This window comes from Aquarana catesbeiana, linkage group LG01 (assembly GCF_042186555.1).
Source record: "Aquarana catesbeiana isolate 2022-GZ linkage group LG01, ASM4218655v1, whole genome shotgun sequence".
Taxonomy (NCBI): Eukaryota; Metazoa; Chordata; class Amphibia; order Anura; family Ranidae; genus Aquarana; species Aquarana catesbeiana.
This window is the reverse complement of record NC_133324.1, coordinates 47,510,104-47,532,552: the sequence shown is the minus strand read 5'-3', so window position 1 is coordinate 47,532,552 and position 22,449 is coordinate 47,510,104. Positions and strand designations below refer to the sequence as shown.

Sequence of the window (22,449 nt, the reverse complement as noted above, 5' to 3'; positions counted from 1 at the left end):
GTGATCTTTATTCTAAGCAAAAAAAAAAAAATTGTGATTCTTATTTTCGCCAGAATTGTGCAGCTCTGTATAAACCCCCCTTTTTTTTTTTTCCTTGTAGCCAGTTGCTGTTTTTTCATGTCATGTTCATTTCTCAAAGCCTTCTGAGCACTAACAGCAAAATTTTTTGTCTTCTTACAGACTCTAAATGGATTCGAGAAAATCGGTTTCTGATTTACACGGTAAGAGTCAAAGAGATCCCTTGTGCTGTTGTGTCATTCAATCACTAAGCCTAGGCAGACTTGTTCTGCAGAAATGCACGGGGGACATACACGGGGGATAGGGTTAGTTCTGTCACATTGGCTCACATGACACCTATCTTCTGTCATAGGGAGGGGTGCACTTTATATTTTTTTTATTTTTTAATGCCCCCGACATCAGCTTTAACCCTTTACCTGCCAGTGCTCTTTTTGTGTTTTTTAAAAAATAATTTTAACCCTAAAGATTCATTAAAACCCACAAACATGATATATTTTCTGAAAGAAGACACCCCAAGGAATAAAATAGTGGTAGTTCTAATTTTTTTATGTCCCACTATATTTGTGTGACAGTTCACATACAGTATATCTGGCCGCGGTTTCCCTGCATTATTTAAAAGGAGTCCGGTGCAGATTTGTTCACCAGTTCAGGTAAGATTTGGGTGCGAATTTTTACTTAAGACTTAACCATTTCCGTACCGCCCACCGCATACTGCGGCAGGGCGGCCCGGCTGTGTGAACCATCGGTCCGTGCATCAGGTACAGTGGGCGGGAGCGTGCGTCCGGTGGACTCGCTGTATAGGGAAGCAGAACGGGGATCTGCCTATGTAAACAAGGCGGATTTCCGTTCTGACAGGGGAGGAGAGAGAGATTAGCTGTTCCTAGTGATCGGTAATAGCAATCTCTCAATGAGCCCCACCCCCTGACAGTAAGAAAACACCTCCCTAGGGGACACTTAACCCTTTGATCACCGCTAGTGTTGTTAACTCCTTCCCTGTGCCAATTATACAGTGATCAATGCATTTTTATAGCACCGATCACTGTATTTGTGACACTGGTCACCAAAAAGTGTGTATTATAAAGTAAAAAATATTATGTGTCCTTTTTTTTTAATGGAATACCATGTAAAGAAAGCTCTATTTGTGGGGAAAAAGACATCAGTTTTGTTTGGGGTACAACGTCGCACGACTGCGAAAGTGAGGCAGTGCTGTATCGCAAAAAATGGCCTGGTCATTAAGGGGGTAAATCCTTCCGGGGGTTAAAGTGTCTAAAGGAGAAGTACAGCCAAAGCTAATTTTCTGTGGGTCGCAGGAGTTCAGTTTGTGTTGCACTCCTGTGACTTGTTTTCAGAAGAGAGCGGACTGAAGTTCGCTCTCTGCTGACGTCAGTCGGTCCAGGCCTCATCACGACCATAGAGTCGGGGTCCGCCCACATGCCTGGACCGACACCCGGCACAGCCTCTCAGCAAGCCGCTGAGAGCCTGAGCCGGCCACCCCCTCCACAGCCCAGTAAGTGAGGAGAGGGCAGACCAGAGAGCTGCTGATTGACAGACAGCATCTCTCTGCTCAGGGAGCTGTGAGAACCGAGTGATCGGCAGTGTTTGATCACTCGGTTTTCAGCGTCTGATCGCTCGGTTTTCAGCATTTGAGGCGCTTGGGGACAGATGCAGCATCGAAAAGATGCTGCATCCTCCTAATTAATTATGAATCTGAAATTTTGAAATGCATACCCCAACATATCAAGCTTAAAATTGTATGAGCCCACAAGAGGACAATGAATTCTGGAATCCTATACTTGCCATAGGTGAGGGAGGGGCACAAAAGGCTATTGGTTGGCTGTACAGCCACCGATTGCTTTCATCAGAAAGCTGACAGTCAGCTTGTTGGGAGGGTACACACGCACTCCCGTTTGGTTTGCGATGGCAATAAAAGGGATAACTTTAGACGACGGTCTCTTGTAGGGCACCTGCAAGACGACGGTCTCTTGTAGGGCACCTGCAAGACGACGGTCTCTTGTAGGGCACCTGCAAGACGACGGTCTCTTGTAGGGCACCTGCAAGACGACGGTCTCTTGTAGGGCACCTGCAAGACGACGGTCTCTTGTAGGGCACCTGCAAGACGACGGTCTCTTGTAGGGCACCTGCAAGACGACGGTCTCTTGTAGGGCACCTGCAAGACGACGGTCTCTTGTAGGGCACCTGCAAGACGACGGTCTCTTGTAGGGCACCTGCAAGACGACGGTCTCTTGTAGGGCACCTGCAAGACGACGGTCTCTTGATGGTCTGTGACCATCAGTATGGTCTTATGAGGAAAACTGTTTGGTATGGCACAGCCCTTTACCATCTTAATGTTTGTTCCCTAGGGCCATTTAGTTACCTAGAAGATGTCCCGTTCAAGATCGGTGATAAGTTCAGAGTGCCGGATAAAGTTGGCCTTCCTATTGGCTTCTGTATGCCGGACATTAGTCAACTTATAAGTGAGGCCCAGGTAAGGTGTCTCTACAACGCTGCTAGATCTTTATTAGACTTTGCCATATATGTGCTGAATATCGCCTCAGAACTTCTGCAGTACTTGTTTTCATTCATTCAGAGCATATGGACTAATGGTTATATTGTGGGGAACAGCTTTTGAATGAACCTTTGCTTTACCCAGGCAGGGCAAAGCGGCAGGTTCCATTTTGATTCCTGACATCCTTCCCTCTCCTGCAGCATTTGTTCATTTTAACATCGTTAAAGACTAATAGTGCTTAGTGATTGGCCCAGTTCTTTTTTTTTTTTTTTTTGGCTTCAGCAGTTGAAGAGGAATTGCGATATATCTGAGCACCACAAATCAAAAACGCGATTTTAATTTATATTTTAATATTTAAAGAAAACTCCGCCATCCATCCATGTCTCTATACTTTATTTGTCTGAGAAATCACTCCCTAGTTTTTCTGGCAGTGGCCATCTTGAGTAAGGGCAGATGATTCATGTAGCATTTACGTCCTGGAATCCACCTGCCCTTAGCTCAGACATGCAGGCAGGAGGAGTGTGCTTAGCTGAGAAAACCCCTCCTCCTCTCCTGAAGACTTGTGGGATGTATGACATCATTTGACTACCCTTGGAAACCAGGAAGTAAAAGTTGAAATGTAAAAAAAAAACAGTTTAAAACAAGTAAATATGATATACATTTTTATCTATTTACTAATGCTAGCCGCATAAGGGTTCAAAATGGTCAGTGTTGGTTGAGAGAGCGAAGTTTCACTTTAAGCAGGGAGTCTGGAGGTGAAGGAAAGGTGAGTATGTAGGTTCTCAACCTTGTCCTCAAGTACCCCCAACAGGCCATATTTTGGGAATTTCTCCTAGCTAAAATAGCTGTCCAAAATACCAAGCCATTGACTCTGATTTAAAGCACCTGTGCAGGATAAAGGTAAACCTGCAAACATGTCCTGTTGGGGGTACTTGAGGACAGGGTTGAGAACCACTGCTCTAGAAGAAAATATTTGCTTATTGCAGATTTCCGTTTTAGGCTCATACTAGTGCAGTGCAATTTTTAAATCAGATTTTCAGTGCCATTTCATAGTGCATCTGCAGTGCGTTGTTTTTTTTTTTTTTTTTTTTTTTTTTTAAATGCGTGTTTTACTACTGCATCTCAACCATACTGTCAACCAGCAGGGACAAGTCATTGGTTGCTAAGGAGCTGGCACTCGCCGGCGTCCTAACAACCAGTCACTCATCCCTGCTGTGAGCAGCAAGGGTGAGTCATCAGTTGTTAAGGAATTGGCACCTGCCAGCATCCTAACAATCATTAGCATGGGATTCCCAGCTGACAGCAGAATGTAAACAAAAGGAGCCAGCAATTGAAAAAAACAAAAAAAACAGGGTGGGGGCCTGCTATGGATTTTAAGGGGGACCCCAAACCTAAAGAGAAAAAAATGCTTTGAGTCCCCCACCCAAAAAAACAAAAACCACACCGGACCCTTATCTGATCATGCAGCTAGGCTTGCCAGGAAAGGGGGGGAGGGAACCAGCGAGCCTCCTGAACCATACCAGGCCACATGGCCTCCTCATGTAGGTGGTGGGGGGACACTTTGCCGGGGGGACTTTTGAGCAGCCGAAATTACTCATCGTTAGGAAGCCAGCATGTGCCAACTCATTAACAACTGAATACTCCCTGGTGCTCAATGGTGAACAGGCACCATTGGAAGCAATGTCTTTTTCCATCGTCATACAATTTAGTGCCACCCAAGTTGCATCTGAAATCATATATTTTGTGAACCAGGCCTTAAGGTGCAACTCCAGTGGGTTTATTTACTTGAGTGAATATAGAACCACAAAGATGTCTTGTTCTTATCTGAGTTGTAATTCTTCCTTCCACTATAGCAGGGATATGCAATTAGCGGACCTCCAGCTGTTGCAAAACTACAAGTCCCATCATGCTTGTGGCTGTCAGTCTTGCTATGCCTCATGGGACTTGTAGTTCTGCAACAGCTGGAGGTCCGCTAATTGCATATCCCTGCACTATAGGAATAAAGATTTTCCCCGCTCCCTGTATTTTCCATCACTTCCTGTTCTTGTGACCCCCCCTCCCTTGTCACTAGCACAAGAAGCTTTGGGAGCTCCCCTCTTTATGCTATCTGTATCTCAGTGGATACTGAGATGGATAACAAAATCCTGACAAAGGTACTGCCCCTTCCATACTCTATTCAAAACAAAAGTGGAACTGCGCTTTAAAGTATAGGGCAATGAATTTACTGAGATTTTCAGTTGTGTAAAACCTATTCTCTATTTTTTGTTCCCAGTATGACTTCTCTTTGGAGAAGAAGACCATCGAATGGGCTGAGGAGATAAAACAGATTAAATCTGCCCAGCGAGAAGCTGAACTGAAGGCAGAAGCAGCCCGTTCCCGAGCGGACCCCGACACTACGGGTGAGCGTGAAGAAAATGAGGCCATTGGTCGCCCACCAAACCTACACCCCATACTTAGCCTCCATTGCAACAGCATGCTTACTCCTACCCCTGCCAACAGCAGTGCCATACCGCAAAAAGTGCTGAGCCCCCTACACTCCAAGGCAGACTTCAACCCTGCCGACTTTGAGTGTGAGGAGGACCCGTTTGACAATTTGGAGCTAAAAACCATTAATGAAAAGGAGGAACTAAAGAACATCCTTGACATTCATGTCAGGCCAGTTGCAGACCAAGACTTGAGTCAAAATGACCCCACCCAGGGCTCTCAGGCTCTGGTGAAGGAGGAGGACAACCTCACCACCATGAAACAAGAAGCACTGGACTTCAAGCACCTACGAAAACCCAATGGTCTTATCACTTTACCGCAGCTGGAGGACTGTGACCTACCCCCGTCTTCCAAAGTGTCCCTTGCTCCCATCAACTCAGTCAGCAATATCAAATCCCTGTCTTTCCCTAAACTAGACTCTTATGACAGCGACCAGAAGACGGCATTCACAAGCACTACCTGCCTGCCCAACGGCACTTTCCAGGACTCTTTACAATCCTCTCCTCTAAACAATGGCGGTGAACTGAATGGACACCTTACTCGGGGTCAGCCCTTGCATTTAGAAAGCGGGGTTGTACAGCCCACCTTACCTTCTTCTCTAGCCACCGTGGTATCTGGTAGAGACGGAATAGAACGGACCTGTTTGAACAGTGATCCAAAGGTAAGAGGCAGCTGAAAATGTATCTTCCTGATTGTGTTGGGATTTGGCTTCCATTCTGGTGTTGACTTTAACCACTTGCTTCAGCCCCGGAAGGATTTGCCCCCTTAATGACTAGGCCATTTTTTTGCGATCGCTTTAACTGACAATTGCGCAGTCATACGAAGTTGTACCCAAACAAGATTTTTTTTTTATCCCACAAATAGAACTTTCTTTTGGTGGTATTCGATCACCTCTGCGTTTTTTTGCGCTATAAACAAAAAAAGAGCAACAATTTTGAAAAAAAAAACAGTATTTTTTTTACTTTTTGCTATAATAAATCTTTAAAAAACAAATTTCTTCATCGGTTTAGGCTGATGTATATTCTTCTACATATTTTTTTTTTTTTTTAAAACGCAATAAGCGTATAATATTTATTATTATTATTATTATTATTATTATTATTATACAGGATTTATATAGCGCCAACAGTTTACGCAGCACTTTACAACATTAGGGAGGACAGTACAATACAATTCAATACAGGAGGAATCAGATGGCCCTGCTCGTTAGAGCTTATATTGATTGCTTTGCGTAAAAGTTATAGCATCTACAAAATAGAGGATAGATTTATGGCATTTTTAATATATTTTTTAAATTTTTTTTACTAGTAATGGCAGTGATCAGCGTTTTTTTTTTTTTTATTATACTGGACTTTGACATTGCGGCAGACAGATTGGACACTTTTTTGGGACCATTGACACTTATATAGCCATCAGTGCTATAAAAATGCACTGATTACTGTATAAATGTCACTGGTAGGGAAGGGGTTAACACTAGGGGGTGATCAAGGGGTTAAATGTGTTCTCTGCTTGGTGTTTCTAACTGGGGGGGACTCACTGGAGGAGGAGACCGATCACTGTTCCTAATCTTTAGGAGCAGACGATCTGTCTCTCCTCCCCTGACAGAACCGGGATTTGTGCGTTTACACACACAGATCCCCGCTCTTGCTCTCCGGCGCTGGCCAGACTCATTGGGCCCCCTGCCGTGCAGTGGGCGCGCGCCTGCTAAGGCTCTTAAATGATCCAACGTACCTGTGTGGCGGTTCGCGCAGGGCTGTCAAAGCTGCCGCAGTATATGTACGTGAGGTGGTCGGGAAGTGGTTAAATTGCTTCATTACAGTGATGTGGGTTAATGGGAACCAAAAAAGACCTTCACTGGGGGTGACTTGAAGGGACTTTGTCAATGTGGGGGAAGGGGTGCAAACCGGTGCAGATATAAAGTGAAGGCACCTAAAGTTAAACATGCCCAGAGCTGCCTCACAAACCTTCCTGCTGTATCCGTATATAGATATATATAGTCCAGAGGATCGCTGCACTTAAAATTTCATTATTGAACCAAAGTTCAAACAAACATCACATGATGTGTAAGTTCATTACGCTTCGGGCTCACAAGCTTACGCCCTTCTTCAGATCGAACACTTCTAAAGTCAGGGCTACACACATGGCTTGAATACCATCATTTCACACATTTGGAATCAATTATGTGATTAGCAATCGATCGAATGCAAACTAAATCCTTTTCTTATACATCCTTATGTCACAGGTGGGGAAATGGTTAGCCATACGTAGAACCCTCCCATATTTCAACAGAAGCCTTCAACACGTTTAACCACTTGCCGACCGCTGCACGCTGATATACGTCGGCACAATGGCAGCGGTGGGCAAATGGGTGTACCTGTACGTCCCCTTTAATTGGCGGGGCTAGTGGGGGTGCACATCGCCGACGAGGCACGCACAGCGTGACCGTGCCCTCGGGCCCGTGATCGTGTCACGGAGCAGAAGAACGGGATACAAGGCATTTCCCCACTCTGCCTAGTGACATGGGAGCTTTTGCTCCCTGTCATCGGGAGCAGTGATCGCTGTCATGTCATTGGAAGCCCCCCCCCACCCCCCACACAGTTAGAATCACTCCCTAGGACACACTTAACCCCTTGATCGCCCCCTAGTGGTTAACCCCTTCCCTGCCAGTGTCATTTATACAGTAATCGGTGGATTTTTATAGCATTGATCGCTGTATAAATGACAATGCTCCCAAAATAGTGTCAAGTATCCGATGTGTCAGCCATAATGTCGTAGTCACGATAAAAATGGCAGATCGCCGCCATTACTAATAAAAAAAAAAAAATATATATATATAATAAAAATGCCATAAATCTGCCATAAATCTATCCCCTATTTTATAGACGCTATAACTTTTGCGCAAACCAATCAATATACGCTTAATGCGATTTGCATATTTTTGGTTAAAAAAAAAAAAAAAAAAAAATACATATCGGTCTAAACTGAGGAAAAAATTTTTTTTTTTTTATATATTTTTGGGGATGTTTATTATAGCAAAAAGCAAAAAATATTGCTTTTTTTTCAAAATTGCCACTCTTTTATTTGTTTATAGCGCAAAAATAAAAAACGCAGAGGTGATCAAATACCACCAAAAGAAAGCTCTATTTGTGGGGAAAAAAAGGACGTCGATTTTTGTTTTGTTTTGTAACGCCGCACGACTGCGCAATTGTCAGTTAAAGCGACGCAGTGCCGAATCGCATAAAGTGCTCTGGTCAGGAAGGGGGTAAAATCTTCCGGGGCTGAAGCGGTTAATCTGTCAAAAAGAAACCTGTACAATAATGTATCGCCCTCTAGACATCACATCGAATGAATTATCACCTAAATAAACAGATATAAATTCAGATCTGTATTCAACCCCTGGGGGGCAATCGTATCAAGAAAAGTAATCCAATATACTTCTCGCTTTTTTAAAATAGATTCTCGTTTACCACCCCTCCTATTCTTAGTAATCCCCTCCAACACCATGAATTTTAATTGAGAAATAGAATGTCCTTTCTACAAAAAATGTCTCGCTAAAGGCAAATGTACCAATTTGTCTCTGAATATTTGTGCCTTGCTATCCTATCTTTAACTTTCTGAATGGTCTCTCAGATTGTAAAGTAACCTACAGGGACATTTTATTGCATATATTACATATGACGATTGGCAAGTGTAGTAACCTTTGATTTTAATATCATACCCCTTATGTGGATGGGATATACTCTTGCCTCTTATCATGGAGTTACATTGTATACATGATAGAAATGGGTATGGCCCTCTGTTACGGGATCCCAAAAAAGTTACTAATGGGCTAGGAGGGATATATTGGGCAAATCTGACCAATCGATCCCTTAATGATCGACCTTTTCTATATCGGGATAAGGGGGGAGCTTGGAATTCACTAATGTTCGGATAATTCTCTTTAACTACTTCAGCCCCGGACCATTTGGCTGGCCAAAGACCAGAGCACTTTTTGTGATTCGCCACTGCGTCGCTTTAACTGACAATTGCGCGGTCGTGCGACGTGGCTCCCAAACAAAATTTGACGTCCTTTTTTTTTTTTTTTTTTTCCCCACAAATAGAGCTTTCTTTTGGTGGTATTTAATCGCCTCTGCGGTTTTTATTTTTTGCGCTATAAACAAAAAAAGAGCGACAATTTGAAAAAAAAAAATGCATTATTTTTTACTTTTTGCTATAATATCCCCCAAAAAATATATAAAAAAAATTTTTTTCCCTCAGTTTAGGCCGATACGTATTCTTCTACATATTTTTGGTAAAAAAAAAATCGCAATAAGCGATTGTTTTTCACAAAAGTTATAGCGTCTACAAAATGGGGGATAATTTTATGGCATTTTTATTAATATTTTTTTTTTTTTACTAGTAATGGCGGCGATCAGCGATTTTTATCGTGACTGCGACATTATGGTGGACACATCGTACACTTTTGGCGCTATTTTGGGACCATTCACATTTATACAGCGATCAGTGCGATTTAAAAATGCATTGATTACTGTGTAAATGTGACTGGCGGTGAAGGGTTTAACCACTAGGTGGTGCTGTAGGGGTTAAGTGTGTCCTAGGAAGTGATTCTAACTGTGGGGGGGAGGGGCTTTTTGTGGCACATCACTGATCACCGCTCCTGATTACAGGGAGCGGTGATCAGTGTCACTAGGCAGAACGGGGAAATGCTTGCTTACATCAGCATTTCCCTGTTTTTCCTCTCCATGAGACGATCGCGGGTATCCCCGCGGACCTAGAGTCTGTGGGACCCGCGGTCCGATTCACGGAGCTTGCGGCGGGCGTGCCCGCACCCGCTAGCCAAGCCTCGCGAGATCACGTACAATAACGTGATTTCGCGCAGCGGAGCCAACCTGCTGCAGTAAAACTGTTAATAATGTTTCTTAAAGCTGAGTTCCACCCAAAAATGGAACTTCCGCTTTAAGGGAAGGTGATCTCCTGACATGAAAAAGAAGAAAAGCAGCGCCAACCTAAGTGCAGTATTAAAACACACACATTTTAATGTCAGTGGAAATGCACTCACTCACTCGGAGTATGACAAATACAGGCACATCAATAAAATCGGTCCGGGTAGGTCGTGTGGTGGGCGTGTCGTTCGGAGCATGCGTGCTCCTTCGTCAGGCACGCCCATAGCTTCATCATTCCGCGACCCGGGACAAAACAAACGGATGATCCACGCTGTGCCTCTTCTACCCCGGCCTCGGACACTGGAATCCACCACTGCCAGACGGGACCAGACGAGAACACCACAGCACACAAGGATCACCCCCTGTGGAGCCCTGCTGCTCACCACACGACCTACCCGGACTGATTTTATTGATGTGCCTGTATTTGTCATACTCAGAGTGAGTGCATTTCCACTGACATTAAAATGTGTGTGTTTTTAATACTACACTTAGGTAGGCGCTGCTTTTCTTCTTTTTTATCTCTCTCCAAAGGTGATTTCTGCCCTTCAGCATGCTGCCTCCTGGGTTTTGCCAGTATTTTTCCCCCTGAGGTTACATACCCAGGTCCCAGACTTTTGCAGCTGCTGACTTTTTTTAAATTTTTTTTTTCTTTTAAGCGGAACTCCGCTTTAAGGATATTGTGAATATGGATGATACTGTGACACAAATGGAATTCTCCTATCATTTATATGGTGATGCCTATTATCTGCTAAATGTGTACGTTCTTTTTTAATTAATGAAGCTGGATAACCCCGCTGGTTTCCATTTCATTTAATCTTACTTCACATTGTTGTGTATTGCTAACAATTCATTTAACCCTATACAGTTGACTCCTAGGTATCGAATTAAACACCCCATGGGGGTGAAAACTCTTGTAGTGCAATAATTGATTACGATCAGTATTTTTTTAGGTCACACTCTATGTTCGTACCATTTATTTTCAGTAAATGTGTCCACTTCCTCTACTTTGTAAAAAAAATTATATAGATCTCTTTCGATTAGATATAGAGATATATCTCTATCTCTAGTTTTTTAGAGAGAGAGAGAGCAAAATTTGTGGACACGTTTGGAAACTTTTTGTTTTTTGCAACTTCTAGTAAATGTTATTTTGCACCAAATGTCAATGTTTGTATGTCACAGTAACCGCTTCAGCCCCAGAAGGATTTGCCCCCTTAAAGTGGAGGGCCACCCTAAAATAGAAAATAGCATGAAAAATCTTAAAAAAAAAAAAAAAATTTGAAAAAAAAAAAAAATTTCAAATTTGCCTGAACCCTTGTTGCTAGGCAGTCTTCCTAATCTGCCTCTTCCTATTCCGCGGCGTGTTCTGCTCCTAGCTGAGCGGCCCCGTTGCCTTCTGGGAACTGTGTGTGTTCCCAGAAAACCACAGGGCCATTCACAGATCGCCGCGCCACTCGCACATGCGCAGTAGGAAACTGGCAGTGAAGCCGCAAGGCTCCACTGCCTATTTCCCTTACTTAGGATGGCGGTGCCGAGGGACGGGTCGGCCTCCGGCAGCTGACATCGCGGACACCCAGGACAGGTAAGTCGGCTTACTTAGTCAGCAGCTACAGTGTTTGTAGCTGCTGACTTTTAAAAAAAAATTATAGTGGCCGGAATCCCGCTTTAATGACCAGGCTATTTTTTTGTGATACGGCACTGCTTCACTTTAACTGACAATTGCGCGGTCATGCGAAGCTGTACGCCCCCCCACAAGTAGAGTTTTCTTTTGGTGGTATTTGATCACCTCCCTCTGCGGTTTATATTTTTTGCACTATAAACAAAAAAAGACAGTTTTTTGAAAAAAAAACAAACAATATTTTTTACTATAATATCCCAATTAAAAAAAAGAAAAAAAATGTCCATCAGTTTAGTCCAATATGTATTCTACAAATTTTTGGTAAAAAAAAAAAAAAAAAGAAAAAAAACACAAGCGTATATTGATTTTTGCGCAAAAGTTTTAGCGTCTACAAACTATGGGATGTATTTTTGGACTGCGACATTGCGGCGGACAGATCGGACACTTTTGACACTTTTTTTGGGACCATTGACATTTATACAGCGATCAGAGCTAAAAAAATAGCCACTGATTACTGTTTAAATGTCACTGGCAGGGAAGGGGTTAACACTAGGGGGCGATGAAGGGGTTCCCTGGGCGTGTTCTAACTGTAGGGGGGTTGGGCTACCTAGGACATACCAGAGATCGCTGTTCCCGATGACTGACTGGGAACACTAGATCTCTGACATGTCACTAGGCAGAACGGGGAATTGCCTTGTTTACAGTTCCCCGTTCTGCCTCTGTACACTGAGATCGTGGTTCGCCGGCGGACATCGTGTCCGCAGTACCTGCGGGCGCTTGCCTGCTAGCCTTTCTGCACAGACCGACGTACACCTACGGCCGTTGGCGCAGGAGCTCCGACCTGCCGCAGTATGACGGTGGCTGGTCAGCAAGAGGTTAAAGACCATTTTATGCTGAATTCAAATATATGCAGTACAAAGGAAATGTATTTAGGAAAACAAAATTAAAAAGGAATTCGGACTGTATAGCCTGGACAAGGAGCAGAAGTTTATATCTAAAATCATAGAATTTTATTAAGTAACAAAGCTGTTAAATGGGTAATAATTTGTGTATGAATTGTTTAACAGTAGTGTTAGTCTACTGTACTTTGTATTTACACCAGGATATTAATATACTTTGCGCCTGTTAGTGCTGGTACAAGATGGTCTTCATGACTGACACGTTTCGTCAGATGTAGCTTCATCAGGGCTCATGAGACTACTATAGCACTTATCTAAGAGAGAACAATAATATTTAAACAGTATCAATACCATATATAACATTTGTTGTATTTATGCATACATTGTGTGGGACCTACCTCGATATCCAACAACCACAGCACAACAGCCCCAGGGGGCTGTTTTTAGCAGAGTCCCTAGAGAATAAAATGGTGGTTTTTGCTATTTATTTATGTCGCATGGTATTTGCAGTGCAAATTTTTTGGCAAAAATACACTTTAATGAATTTTAAAGCACACAAACGCAATATAATGCTACATTTTTTGGTAAAGTATAAAAGATGGCGTTACGCTGAGTAAATAGATATCTCACATAACATAGCGTCTGGTGGGATGAAAATCCCAGAGTGGCAGCAGAGGGGGTGGGGATGATCCCTCCCACAGCCTATAAAAGTAATTCAGCAGCTAATTAGCCACTTGGATGGCTTTCACATAAAAGCAGATCGCCTCCTGTAAAAGAAAAACTACCGGGGATGATACCTGTAGCTGCAGACATCATCCCAGTATACCACTTGAAAACGGCAACATACACATCTACATCTACACGTTAAATTTCAAAGAAATATTATTATTCACACAATCTACAATTACACGTCACTTACACCACTTACCACTTTTCTTCTACAGAACAAACTGCAAAACTGACTTTCCTCAACTTATCACAAGATTTATTGCAGTTACTTCCATTTGATTGGTCCCCAGAACAAGGACTGTGATTGGCCAGTAGGGTTTGCGCTTAATAACTGCTTCTTAACCACTTGAGGACTGCAACACATATATTGACATTGCGGCTCTCAAGTGGTATACGGGCATAATCCCTGTATTGTTTTTTTTTACAGGAGGCAATTTGGCTTTTATTAAAAGCCATCCAAGCAGCTAATTAGCCGCTGGATTGCTTTTCTAGGTGGCGGGGGGGGGGGGCCCTCGCCCTCGCCCTCGCCCTCCTGCCCCAGCCGGTGCCTCTCGAGGATCTCCGTCCCACCAAATGTTATGTTGGGTATTTATTTACTTGGTGTAGCACCATTTTTTGTATTTTACCCAAAAAAGGCTATTCTATTGTGTTTGTGTGCATTAAAATTCATTAAAGTGTATTTTTTCCAATAAATTTGCGTTAAAAAAAAAATAAAATTTTTAACTTAATTTGCAAAAACCCACCATTTTAGGGCCTCTGCTAAAAACAAATCTGTGTTTGGGAGTTCTAAGTGCTTTTCTAGCAAATAAAAAAGCAGTATTTTACATCTAAACAGTGTCAGAAAAGGCCTGGTCTTCACACTCCTGTTTCTTTTTTAGACTAAAGTTAGGCCCCTTTCGCACTTGTGCGACTTGTCCTGCGACTTGGGACTGCAAAGTCGCATGACAAGTTGTTTTCCTATTCATATCTGTGCGACTTCAAGTCTCAGGGACTTCAAAGTAGTCCCTGCACTACTTTGGTCCGACTTTGATGCGATTTGAGGTCCATAGACCTCAAGATTACACAGCCATTGCTTAACCACTTCAATACCAGGCACTTTCGCACCTTCCTGCCCAGGACAATTTTCAGCTTTCAGCGCTGTCACTTTTAAAATGACAATTGCGCGGTCATACAACACTGTACCCAAACTAAATTTTTATCATTTTGTTCCCACAAATAGAGCTTTCTTTTGGTGGTATTTGATCACCTCTGTGTTTTTTTTTATTTTTGCTAAACGAATAAAAAAGACTGAATTTAAAAAAAAAAAAAAAAAAGTTTTTCTTTGTTTTTTTTTAAAACATTGTGTACATAAGTAAGTTTTCTCCTTCACTGAGGTGGCACCGATGGGCACTAATAGGTGTCACTGATTTGTGGCACTGGGCACAGGTGGGCACTGAAAGGCTACACTGATTGTTGGCACTGGGCACAGAAAGGCGGCATTGATGGGCACTGATGGCTGGAACTGGATTTCCCTGATAGGCATCACTGGTGGCACTGGTAGGCATTTTTCGCTGGCACTGATTGGCAGCTGTCTGGGCACTGATTGGCATTTCCCTGGTGGTCTAGGGTGGCATACCTGGTGGTCCAGTGTGGTGGCCATCCCTGGTGGTCCTGGCGTCTGGTCAGGATATCGCAACAACTTTGCCGACGTTATTGTGCTATATGGCGGGCGGCAAGTGGTTAAAGTTGCATCAAAATCGCACTACTTTCAGGTCGCACAAGTGTAAAGGGAGGCTTAAGCAGAACTTTTCTTGTACTGCATTTATTTGAATTGTATTTTTTTTATTTTTTTGTATTGACTTCAGTATTAAATTGTCTTTCAATTGACTTATAAACATTTGCATTTGGTGCAAAATAACATTTCCTATAAGCCCGCAAAGTTGCAAAACATTAAAATTTCCAAAATTGTCCACAATTTTTATCACGTATGTATGTATGTATATGTGTGTGTGTGTACACCCCTCACATTTTTGTAAATATTTTATTATATCTTTTCATGTGACAACACTGAAGAAATGACACTTTGCTACAATACTTTACATTGTAGGAAAGTGTCATTTCTTCAGTGTTGTCACATGAAGCTATATTAAATTTTTACAAACATGTGAGGGGTGTACTCTCCTAAAACCATTAGCTCTCATTAGGGAACAACCATTTTATTAATAGCGAGGAAGAGGCACTTTTTTGCTGAAGATCATAATGTGTTAAAGTAGAATTATGGGCAAAAAATTCTTTATTTTCATTTTGGATAGAGCAAGCGAGTGTTATAACCGGTCAGGTTTTTTTTTTTTTTTCACCATCTGTGTTTCATTGGGGAGATTTCCCTTCTCTTCCTGTCCCATAGCCAAACAGGAAGTCAGAGGAAATCCTGTAAAATTAGGGGAATTCCTTGGGGACTCCCAGGTCACCAGAGCTCGTTTCCCCATTGGAAGATGTCCCCTCTGGGATTTTCTTTTACCTTCACTTTCAATGATAATGGTAAACAAGAACAGAAGAGAGTGAATCTCCCTAACGGGGGCACAGACAGCAATGGAAACCTGACAACCGTTCTAATCCCTCTCTCTGTTTCATTAAAAAAAAAAAAAAAAAAATTGTCTTTAGTTATACTTTTAAGTGTTGACATCTTTCCTGTACCTACAAGGCCACGTAATAAGTTGTAATGACAGGTCCACTTTATCACATATACATGTATGTACAAAACTGTACTGAGAAGAGTGCTGCTTTTTGCTGACCTCCTTCTGAGGTGATGAAGGCGCTGGATCTGTGTTGCTGACGGGTACCGAGCATTTCCAGAAGGGAAGGTCAGCACTGTAGCCTGGCCTATTCAGTCAGTACAGGTTTCCTTTTTTAAAATAACATTTTAGAAAGCTGCAGATTAACTGGCCTAAAATAACACAAGGGCACCCTGCCAAAGGCAAAGATTAGGTGAAGATAAGTCCAACAACAAGCAGACCTGTGTTGTTGTCAGAGTGTGTAATAGGTGATAGTGGTTAAATTTACTTTTTTAAGCAGTTTTATGGTCAGAAACATGACATACAGTGCCTTGCAAAAGTATTCACCCCCCCCCCCCCCCCTTTGGCATTTTTCGTGTTTTGTTGCCTCACAACCTGGAATTAACATGGATTGTTTGAGAATTTGCATCATTTGATTTACAGAACATGTCTACAACTTTGAAGATTTTTTTTTTTTTTTTTTATTGTGAACCAAACAACAAATCGGACAAAATAACAGAAAAAGTCAATGTGCATAACTATTCACCCCCCCTAAAGTCAATACTTTGTAGAGCCACCTTTTGTGGCTATCACAGCTCCAAGTCACATTGGATAAGTCTCTATGAGCTTACCACATCTTACCACTGGGATTTTTGCCCATTCCTCCTTGGAAAAATGCTCCAGCTCCTCCAAGTTGGATTGTTGGCGTTTGTGAACAGCAATCTTTAAGTCTGACCACAGATTTTCGATTGGATTGAGATCTGGGCTTTGACTAGGCCATTCCAACACATTTTATATGTTTCCCCTTAAACCACTCAAGTGTTGCTTTAGCAGTGTGTTTGGGGTCATTGTCCTGCTGGAAGGTGAACCTCCGTCCTAGCCTCGAATCACACACAGAGTGGTACAGGTTTTGCTCAAGAATATCCCTGTATTTAGCACCATCCATCTTTCCCTCAACTTTGACCAGTTTCCCAGTCCCGACTGCTGAAAAACATCCCCACAGCATGATGCTGCCACCACCATGTTTCATTGTGGGGATGGTGTTCTTTGGGTGATGTGATGTGTTGGGTTTGCACCAGACATAGCATTTTTTTGATGGCCAAAAAATTCAATTTTAGTCTCGTCAGACCAGAGCACCTTCCTCCATACATTTTGGGAGTCTCACACATGCCTTTTCACAAACTCAAAATGTGCCATTTTGTTTTTTGCTGAAAGTAATGGCTTTCTTCTGGCCACTCTGCCATAAAGCCCAACTCTATGGAGCGTACGGCTTATTGACGTCCTATGTACAGATACTCCAGTCTCTGCTGTGGAACGCTGCAGCTCCTCCAGGGTTACCTTAGGTCTGGGGTCTCAAACTGGTGGCCCTCCAGCTGTTGCAAAAGTACAAGTCCCATCATGCCTCTGCCTGTGGGAGTCATGCTTGTAGCTCTCAGCTTTGCAATGCCTCATGGGACTTGCAGTTTTGCAACAGCTGGAGGGCCTTCAGTTTGAGACCCCTGCCTTAGGTCTTTGTGCTGCCTCTCCGATTTAATGCCCTACTTGCCCGGTCTGTGAGTTTTGGTGTGCGGCCGTCTCTTGGCAGGTTTGCTGTTGTGCCATGTTCTTTCCATTTGGTTATGATAGATTTGATGGTGCTCCTAGGGATCATCAAAGATTTGGATATTTTTTTTATAACCTAACCCTGACTTATACTTCTCAACAACATTGTCCCTTACTTGTTTGGAGAGTTCCTTGGTCTTCATGGCAGTGTTTGGTTAGTGGTGCCTCTTGCTTAGGTGTTTCAGCCTCTGGGGCCTTTCAAAAAGGTGTGTATATGTAATGACAGATCATGTGACACTTAGATTGCACACAGGTGGACATCATTTCACTAATTATGTGACTTCTGAAGGTAATTGGTTGCACCAGAGCTTTTTATGGGCTTCATAACAAAGGGGGTGAATACATACGTACATACCAATTATCAGTTTTTTATTTCTTTTTTTTTTTTTTTTTTACAAGAAAATTTTTTTTTATTCAAGATTTAAACATTGCAAGCGATGCATAGGCACATTTAGATATGATAACAGTATACATATAGTCACAAGATAGATGATTAATTTTTCCATATAGACAATATAAAGAAGTATGAGAGCAGTACATGACATTGCAGCAAAATATTGGTGTAGAGGTAGCATATTAAAATAATCAACCAAGGAGGTCTTGTGGGAGGGACCGCGGGAGGGGGGTGGATTAAGGATATTTAGAAGATGGGGGGGGGGGGGGGCAGTTTTTTATTTCTGAAAAATAGTTTTATGTATATATTTTACTTCACCAACTTAGACTATTGTGTTCTGAACCATCACATATAATTCAGATTAACAAAAACATTGAACTAAAGGCTGTAATGTAACAAAATAGGTAAAAAGCCGAAGGGGGTGAATACTTTTGCAAGGCACTGTATATGATGGAGTCTGTGAGTAATTAACACAGATGTTTTTTGAGTTCCCCTATAACATAGTGTTCGTATTTGTTGTTCCTAACAGTAGATCCGTTATTTTTCTACTTCCTAGGGTGACCACCCTGTTCATTTTGCAGTGAAATCTTTAGGCTGGCCATTTTTTTTTTTTTTTTTTCAACCACCCCCCTTACTTTCCTGAATAAACACATTGATCGGTACCAATTGCTTCTGTTCATTACTGAAGTATAGTAAACTGTGTCTACTATACTTTCGTTTTATTCATGTACAGTGCTCCACAAGGCACTTTGTTCCATATATGGTGGGAGTGTCCCGGAATCTCGGGGTGTGTTTGGAATAGGTTTTTCTCCATTCTCCATAGTTATAAGGTTGCAACAGCCCTTAATAGCTCTAATTAATGAACCAGTTAAACATCCATCGTAGCTCACAAAGATAAATATCTTTATTTATATCTTTATTTTTATTGGCGGCGAAAATAACTATCGCTGGAGGTTAGAAGAAAATCCCTCAGTTTCAACCTCAAGATTTCGTGTATTATGCTGCAGGAGATAATTGCTGGTATACGCAACACCATAAAGCAGTTTGAAAAGACTTGGGACCCATAGGCCCAATATATGCAAGTCCAGCTCTGCACCCTCAGTCTACTGTAGATTGGGCTCCAGGTGGAAAACTCTGGGTCTGGTCTTTAATTCCTTTATTTTTTTTTTTCCCTCATTCTCTGTCCTTTTTGATGTCTTCCCCTTTTCTTTAATAGGGTAGCAGTTTTATGGTCTACACCGTCAACAAGGATGTTGGTTGCCAAGTCACCTTTTACATGTATGGACTTCTATATAGCTAGATGAGGGGTATCTTTTAATATTTTGCTTAGAACTCTATGTATCTACTTACCGTCCCTCATGGAGGTGCACTACTTTTGTTTGTGTGCATTGTATCTTTTTTCTCTTTGCTCAAAAAAATAAAATTATTGAACGGGAAGGGTTTTTGTTGCTTTTGCCAGAAATTCAGAGCTGTTTCTGTGTCCTGTGCACACTTCCCATGTCGTCCTCCTGCACACTTTCCATGTTGTCTGAGTCTATTTAGCTGTCCTAGTTCTTACAGTCCCTAGAAAAACTATTCATACCCCTTGACATTTTCCACGTTTTGTCATTTTACAACCAAAAACGTAAATATCTTTTATGTGATAGATCAACACAAAGTGGTACATTATTGTGAAGTGGAACGAAAATGATAAATGGCTTTCAAAATGTTTTACAAATATGTGAAAAGTGTGGGGTACATTTGTATTCAGCCCCCCGGAGTCAATACTTTTATAGAACCGCCTTTCACTGAAAATTACAGCTGCAAGTCTTTTTGGGGATGTCTCTACCAGCTTTGTACATCTAGAGTGATATTTTTATATCTCAAGCTCTGTCAGATTGGATGGAGAGCGTCTGTGAACAGCAATTTTCAAGTCTTGCCACAGATTCTGAATTGGATTTAGGTCTGGACTATGACTGGGCCATTCTAACACATGAATATGCTTTTATCTAAACCATTCCATTGTAGCTCTGGCTGTATGTTTAGGGTCGTTGTCCTGCTGGAAGGTGAACCTCCGCCCCAGTCTCAAGTCTTTTGCAGACTCTAACAGGCTTTCTTCTAAGATTGTCCTGTATTTGGCTCCATCCATCTTCCCATCAACTCTGACCATCTTCCCTGTCCCTGCTGAAGAAAAGCATCCCCACAACATGATGCTGCCACCACCATGTTTCACAGTGGGGATGGTGTGTTAAGGGTGATGTGCAGTGTTAGTTTTCTACCACACAGCGTTTTGCTTTTAGGCCAAAAAGTTCAATTTTGGTCTCTTCTGACCAGAGCACCTTCTTCTACATGTTTGCTGTGTCCTCCACATGGCTTCTCGCAAACTTCAAATGGGACTTCTTATGACTTTCTTTCAACAATGACTTTTTACCACTCTTCCATAAAGGCCAGATTTGTGGAGTACGCGACTAATAGTTGTCCTGTGGACAGATTCTCCCACCTGAGCTGTGGATCTCTGCAGCTCCTCCAGAGTTACCATGGACCTCTTGGCTCTTCACTGATTAATGCTCTCCTTGCCCGGCCTGTCAGTTTAGGTGGACGGTCATGTCTTGGTAGGTTTGCAGTTGTGCCATACTCTTTCCATTTTCGGATGATGGATTAAACAGTGCTCTGTGAGATGTTCAAAGCTTGGGTTTTTTTTTTTTTAATGACCTAACCCTGCTTTATACTTCTCCACAACTTTATCCCTGACCTGTCTGGTGTGTTCCTTGGCCTTCATGATGCTGTTTGTTCACTAAAGTTCTCTAACAAATCTCTGAGGGCTTCACAGAACAGCTGTATTTATACTGAGATTAAATTACACACAGGTGGACTCTATTTACTGATTAAGTGACTTCTGAAAGCAATGGGTTCCACTAGATTTTAGTTAGGGGTATCAGAGTGAATACAAATGCACCCCACTCTTTTTTCACATTTTTATTTGTCAAAAATGTTGAAATTATAATCTTCCTTCCACAATTCTGTGCCACTTTTGTTTAGGTCTATCTCATAAAATCTCAATAAAATACATTTACGTTTTTTGGTTGTAACGTGACCAAATGTGGAAAATATCAAGGGCTATGAATACTATAGCTTACAACTACAAGTCAAATAGTGCCTATGCATTTTAGATGGAGACTGTGGGATGGATTGAGCAGTTTAGCAAAATAAAACTGGCCAGGGCTGTCACCTCGTAGTCCACAAAATTGCTGTCTGTTGTCAGTCCACAACAAGAAAATAAAGTATAACTAAAGGCAAATGCATTTACTTTTTTTTTTTTTTGTTTGTTTTTTTAGTTTTTTTAGTTTTGGATAAGGATTGTCAATGTTATTGCTGTCTGTGTCCCTATTGGGGTGGAAGGAAAGAACATTTCTCGATTGCTCCAACAGTCAGTGTTGATGGGGATCCCTCCCCCAGCGCTATTGTATTCTGCCAGTGGGGAACCTTCTCTATCAGCAGAACACAATGATTAGTGTGGCCGGCTCTAGCCAGCCACACAAATCGTTCAGGGAAAAAAACCCAACAGGCTGGTTGTACACAAGTCGATTGACGGATCAACTTGTGTACAATCAGGGTGCCTATGCATGGATAGAAATGTGGCCGTTTCCTGCTGAATCTGCTACATTTTGATCCATGCAAGAGGAATAAATAAAAAAGGTTTTGCCTTTAATTCTAGCTAAAATGCTGGGTGTTGATATGGAAGATCATAAAATCATTTTCTGTGCTTGCAGGGTCTTTAAAGAGATATAAAAACACAGGAAAATGTATTGCAGAGATGTAATGCACTTGTGTTTTTTATTTTGTGTTTTATTTTATGTTATCTTGAGGTAAGCAACGCATTAAAGTTAGATCCCAGCTAACAATTTTTAAATAGCAGTTTATTAGGCATTTTATGGGGGGATCAACAACTGTTCCAGTCAATAAGTCATTGATCAGCGTTACACAAGGTACTTTTTGAATCGCACAGAGCTCATGAAACTGATCCAGATGCTCCATGTGGAGATTTAAAGCCAACACATCAGATACAGCAACAGATTTTTTTTTATTTTTTTTTGGTAAAAAGGTTTAAACAGAATGAGTAAAAGCTTCCCCCAGGAGGGTTTGTCCCAATCCATTGAATGAGTTTAGCAAAAATGTTAAAAATGTAATATATTGCAATAAACATTGTATGTGTGTGTATGTGTGTGTGTGTGTGTGTATATATGTGTGTGTATGTATGTATGTATGTATATATATATATATATATATATATATATATATATATATATATATATATATACACATACATACATACATACATACATACAGACTCATGCTACATAACTAAGCTCCATTTCATGCTGAATAAACAAAATTATTAATGTATCTTAAATAGAAAACTATCTTTAGATAGATTTTTAGTCCCAAAGCATTTTATTTAAAATAAATTTGATTAACTGCTTGCCGACCAGCCGCTACAGTTTTACTGCGGCAGGACAGCACAGCTGGGCG

General features: G+C 41.8%; 1 protein-coding gene across 1 annotated transcript in view; it reads left to right on the top strand.

The window, feature by feature from the left end:
- The window catches only part of UBAP1 (ubiquitin associated protein 1), an 87,276-nt gene that overhangs the window by 46,381 nt on the left and 18,446 nt on the right, over positions 1-22,449 (top strand). The window contains 3 exon segments of the mRNA XM_073618250.1: positions 181-221; positions 2,379-2,503; positions 4,797-5,669. Of these exon segments, the coding sequence (XP_073474351.1) occupies positions 188-221; positions 2,379-2,503; positions 4,797-5,669 (1,032 nt within the window). The 5' untranslated portion in view covers positions 181-187.